Raw genomic sequence first — 6,000 nt, 5'->3', positions numbered from 1 at the left:
GAAATTGACACACAATATTGAATCAACTTTATTTTTTGACAAAAAAGTCAAACATATCAAAAACACTGATGGTATGGGTTACACAAATTCAATTTGAACCTGAAAATGAACACATCATGTAAAAACAGAGATTGCAGCATGCTTTGATACCCCTTGTAATACTTTAACAAGCCAAGTGCTTCCAAATTAAGACTAAATGCACACAGTGACGTCTAATCTCATTTTATTAAAAAAAAGATTCCATAAACACAACCAAATGTAAAAGTGCATTGCATCAATGAGGTAAAGGGGAACCAAGACATTGAAAACATGTGCAAGACTGTACCGTCCAATCACACAAATCTAATGACTGGAATCTATTACAAAGTTCTAATAAAATAATGTCACTATAGTATGAAACAAAAAACAACTGAGAATCATAGGATGGCACAGTGGTTAGCACTGCTGCCTCACAGTGCCAGGAACCTGGGTTCAATTCTGGTCCTGTGTGACTGTGTGAAGTTTGTACATCCTCCCCCTGTTTGCGTGGGTTTCCTCCGAGTGCTCCGGTTTCCTCCCACAGGCCAAAGATGTGCAGGCTAGATGGATTGGCCGTGCTAAATTTCCCCTTAAGTGGGGTCATGGGGATAGGGTGGGGGAGTAGGCAGAGGTGGGGGTGTTCTTTCGCAGGATTGGTGCCCACTCGATGGGCCTCCTTCTGCATTGTAGGGATTCTATAACTAAAACATTGCTTTCTCTGGAGTCCAAAAATATGTAATACAATTAACAAATGTAATACATTTAATTAATAGAATTAATTAACAAATGTAACTTGCAGATAATATTATTTCTACATTTCTCAAGTAAACGTGAATCGGAAAGCAATATTTCAGGACATTTAATGTCCAGTGGGGAATTTCCGGGATTCTCTCACTGAAAGTATACCTCATTGAGACTGATAAAACTATATTCCACAAAAGTCAAAGAATTTATTTTACTAGTACAGGGAAAAGGAATGTAGTAAACTGATAGACAAATAAAAAGGCATCAATATTATGCTACATTGAGGTATTTACAATTCTGCATCAAATTATTATTACTACACAACAAATTGATGCCTTTCTTAATGTCCTAAATATTTTTCTCATAATTGGTTGCATCTAATAAGAGTAATGAAGATGCCTGTAATTTATGCTAAAGTTTGTTGGAAAAATAGTGGCTGTGTTTTTCATCGCCATATTAACCAGCAATTTTCCTCTACTTCTGACCATTTCAGCCTTGGATGTGCTAGACCTCTGTTCTTTGATTGCAACAGCTACTGAACCTCCTCATCTCGTGAAGCAACCTAATGGAATTTAGACTTCTGTTATGGCAAACTCTACTGGTCCAACAAACACCACAATGGCTCGAGCACCAACAATAATAAATCTGGAGCGCACAGTCTGTTGCAAATAATGGAAAGGATTTTGGGCCTCAACATTTCAGGATTTGTACAATAAATGAGCTGAGTCTCAATCTTTCTCATTTACTGCAGGATGAGCAAATGTGTCTGGCCACCCACTATGAACCAAGTACTGTTCTATTCTTTATTCAGTAAAATCCAAACGCTCGGATCGTATCTTAACTGTTCTGCTTCTTGTGGAGAATGAGTCAGAAAGATTAGTCATAATTCAAAACCGAAGAAACCAAATGTTTATGGTTTAATCTATATTAAATTGCATTAATGTCAAATACCTAGACAAAGCTATCTGCACAGCACTGTCAAACTAGCCAGCTTGTGTCATCTTGCAGCTTTGTTGAGCTGAAACGTCAAAGCAAATGTTTCCAAGACTGTGCTTTTGAAGCGTATTTTATCTGGCATGTTTTACTCCCTCTCATTATTGTTAATTCTTTCTGGTGGCCATTCAAGAAGAGAACAGCAATGATTTAGGGGGCTTTAAAAATATCCTGCTCTTTAAGGTATTGGGAATATAAATCCGGCATCGGACTGACTGTACGAACAAGTCATAGAGTAAAACACACATAATTTATTCTAATTCATCTGAAATAATATTTAAGTTGGACCAGGAATTTAGAGCAATATGTACAGTGACAGCTCAGTGTGGACTGCAATGAGTGTGAAAATATGACTTTTAATGACATGGGTATCACAGACTGTAGGAGACATTCTTTATATTATGCATCTGCCATTAGAATTATCTTGACATTCTTTTGCCTCTAAGCAGTTAACTCAGATTTCAAATGCAAAACCATTTCAGCTTGTGGTGGGCTGGCAAATCTCACACTTGCCAACCTTGTTTTTCCTGGTGACACGGAAACTAAATAATTGGAGGAAATTTTCACTTTGATTGATGAACTTTGAAGAATCAAATATTGCACCTCCTGATTTGATTGCGGCAGTCTGACACACATCTTCAGCAGGCAACTGAAAAACAAAAGTAATAGGCATCTGGGAGAAATTCTATGTCTGAATGTGACCTGTTGGCTGCAATTGTGCGTAGGAGTGTACAAAATTCCAAATTTATTGGCTCATTAATACAGAGCTACAAAGGTCAAGCAGTCATCAAGTAAATAGTGGTTAAAATAAAGATTGGAGGAAGTGGGGTTAGAGACTCCCCAAAGCCTGTCCACCATCTACAGGGCACAAGTCAGGAGTGTGTTGGAATACTCTCCGCTTGCCTGGATGAGTACAGCTCCAGCAACACTCAAGAAGCTCGACACCACCCATGACAAAGCAGCCACTTCATTGGTACTCCATCCACCACCTTAAACCTTCACACCCTTCATCACCAATGCACAGTGGAAGCAGTGTCTACGATCTACAAGAAGCAGTGTAGCACTACCACTTGCACGCTTTTCAATAAGCCACACCCGAGGCCCAACCGTCTTCAGCTGCTTCATCAATGACCTTCCTTCCATCATAAAGTCAGGAATGGGGATGTTCGCTAATGACTGCACCATTTTCAGCACCATTTGCGACTCCTCAGATACTGAAGCGGTTCACGTTCAAATGCAACAATATCCAGGCTTGGACTGACAAGTGGCAAGTAACATTCATGCCACACAAGTGCCAGTCAATGACCATCTCCAACAAGAAAGGATTAACCAGCTCCCCATGACATTCAATGACATTACCATCGCTGAATCACCCATTAGCAACATCCTGGAGGTTACCATTGACCAGAAACTGAACTGGACTCATCATATAAATACCTTAGCTACAAGAGCATATCAAAGGCCTGTGAGTAACTCAAACCTGACCCCTTAAAGTCTGTCCACAATCTACAAGACAAAAGTCAGGAGTGTAGTGGAATACTCTCCACTTGCCTGGATGAGTGCAGCTCCAACAACACTCAAGAAACTCAACACCATCCAGGACAAACCAGCTCGCTTGATTGCTCCCCCTTCCACAAACATTCATTCCCTCCACCACCGATGCACAGTAGCAGCCGTGTGCATCATCTACACGATGCACTGCAGGAACTCACCAAGAATCCTGAAGCAGCACATTCCAAACCCACAACCACTACCATCTGGAAGGACAACAGATACTTTCGAACACTACCACCTGGAGGATCACTGTCAAGTCACTCACCATCCTGACTTGGAAATATATCGCCGTTCCTTCACTGTTGTTGGGCCAAAATCATGGAACTCCCTCCCTAACAGCACCTTGGGTGTACCTACACCTCAGGGACTGCAGTGGTTCAAGGAGGCAACTCACCACCACCTTCTGAAGGGTTATTAGGGATGGATAATAAATACTGGCCCACATCCCGTAAATGAATAAAACAAAAACTATCCTGACTGAGAAATATATCACCGCTCCTTCACTGTCGCTGAGTCAATCATGAAGCTTCCTTTCCAATAACACTCTGGGTGTATCTACACCTCATGGACTGCAGTGGTTTAATAAGACAGCATACCACAATTTTCTCAAGGGCAATTAGGGATGAGCAATAAATGCTGGCCTAGTCAGCGACAGCCACAGCCCACGGATGAATAAAAACGTTCAGATTGAGTGGGCCCAAGGAGTGAGAGAGGAGTGAGAGAGGCACTAAATTAAGATAGAGATCATTTTCTGTAAAAAAAAAAGGAAATGAAGACTGAGCAAGTGTAGGTAGAAATACAAATTAATTTGCAGCTTTGACACTGATAAAAGTATACCATGCAGCTCTTAATGGATCACAACACTATTTTAACATTTCCATTTAACTTGAAATTGAAAGCTAGCCTCAGCAAGGTAACCATGTAATGATCATGTTTTGCTTAATTTCAGAGAGCACTGACCCTTGTGCTGCTATTAACACATTCTATCTTCCGACCTTGAGGGCACTATCAGCACCTTGAACACAACCTGGACAATATCCACTACATTCCCTTTGTCTCATGCCCAATACATTTTTGCCAAATCTCTCCTGAGACCCCACCTATCCCTGACCTATTTGTTCCGCCTGCTCCACACCCTCTTAAACAGCACAAAATCTATCACACGTGTACCTCTCTTTAGCTCTGAAGAGTCATATGGACTTGAATCGTTAACTCTGTTACTCTCTCCACAGATGTTGCCAGACCTGCTGAATTTTTCCTGCATTCTTTGATTAATTTCAGAATTCCAGCATGCACAGTACTTTGCTTTGATTTATGAAATTATCATCGATTGTTGTAAAAACCTCCCTGGTTCACGAATGTTGTTTAGGGAAGGAAATCTGCTGTCCTTACCAGCTCTGACCTCCATGTGAGTTCAGATCCACAGCAATGTGGTTGACCTGTAACAGTCCTCTGAAATGGCCAAGGAAGCCACTCTGTTCAAGGTAATTAGGGATAGACAATAAGTGCTGGCATTGCCAACGACTCACATATCCTCTGAATAAATAAATAAAACTGGACAAATTTGATACATTTTTGTGTTTTTAAAAAAATGGTCTTTCTGTCACGGATAAATTTCAATCTCAATACTTTAGCTGCACGGTGGACCCATCTGACCATATTTGCCCAGAGCTTCACTAAGGTACTGTTAGTGAGAAAACACATCATTGCACTCGTAAATGTGACAGGTTTGTTCGTAGATTGAATGAAAACAATTGATTTTAGACCTCTGGAACAGGCAAAAAGGAAAGAGAATGAAATGATTTATTCGACAATGAGCTCTGCTCACTGTGTGCAGCAGCAGGCTTGTTATCTTCATATTAGCAGGCCTGATACAATTGTTCTCTGGCAAGGAAGCACCCAAAGATAAAGAGTGTCACGGGTAATGAGAACAAATTTGTTTTCGGAGATTGAATCAGCTGAAGAATTCTGTACATTTAAAGTGTTCCTCCTTAAAGTGAATCTTCCCTTTGAAGCAATATGAACTTACCACAATGTGATGGCGTAATGTTTTATAAGGCCAGTTGCCAGCACCGTTGACTCTAAAGAGATCACTATCATCCAAACCCACAACACTGGCGTCGCTCTCCCCATTCTTCAGCTGAAACGTCATGTTTTTTAGCACATGCAACGTGATCCCTGAGGATGTCAGCAAGTTCTGCAAAGTGTCTTCAGACAACTGACAAAGCAACAGAAATTATTAGTGGGGTAAGGAGGCTACGATGACACAAATTACATAAAGGCAGCATCTGGGGCATGTCAGAATAAGACAAATTCATGCTCCCTATAAATCACAGCATCGCTCCTCAGGTCAGGTTTGTGTTCAGCGGGGACTTCCAGTGGCGGCTATGAAGGAGTAGGTCGCACATTTGGTGGCTCCCGCTCGGGTCGGACCTTTGGACCTTTGTCCCCGATTTTTTTGTTGGATCTGATTCGGAAAATTGATGTTGGATGCAATTGTGAAGAGGAATCCTACATCAGTGCATGGAGAGGTGGACCAGGAGTGCTCGCAAAGGAAGAAATAGGTGAACAGAGAAGGCTTGGGCTGGGGCGGGAGAAAGCATGGCGGACGACCGGAGTCCTGGCTTGACGACCCAGCGGTTGATGGAGCAGCTGATGCAGTTCATATAGGAGGCCTTCACCAAGCAGAAA

The 6,000-nt window shown here is 41.5% G+C and overlaps 1 protein-coding gene across 1 annotated transcript in view; it reads right to left on the bottom strand.

Annotated features, from left to right (window-relative positions):
* Positions 1–206: 206 nt before the first annotated feature.
* Positions 207–6,000, bottom strand: part of LOC140394025 (uncharacterized) — a 654,493-nt gene continuing 648,699 nt past the window's right edge. Inside the window, exons 76-77 of the mRNA XM_072480809.1 lie at positions 5,339–5,527; positions 207–2,404 (exon numbers count right to left, since the gene is read on the bottom strand). Coding sequence (XP_072336910.1) covers positions 2,234–2,404; positions 5,339–5,527 — 360 coding nt within the window. The 3' untranslated portion in view covers positions 207–2,233. The remainder of the gene's footprint in view (positions 2,405–5,338; positions 5,528–6,000) is intronic.

Source organism: Scyliorhinus torazame, chromosome 17 (assembly GCF_047496885.1).
Source record: "Scyliorhinus torazame isolate Kashiwa2021f chromosome 17, sScyTor2.1, whole genome shotgun sequence".
NCBI classification, from domain to species: domain Eukaryota; kingdom Metazoa; phylum Chordata; class Chondrichthyes; order Carcharhiniformes; family Scyliorhinidae; genus Scyliorhinus; species Scyliorhinus torazame.
Note: the sequence above shows the minus strand (reverse complement) of the source record. Positions and strands in the feature narration are given on the sequence as shown.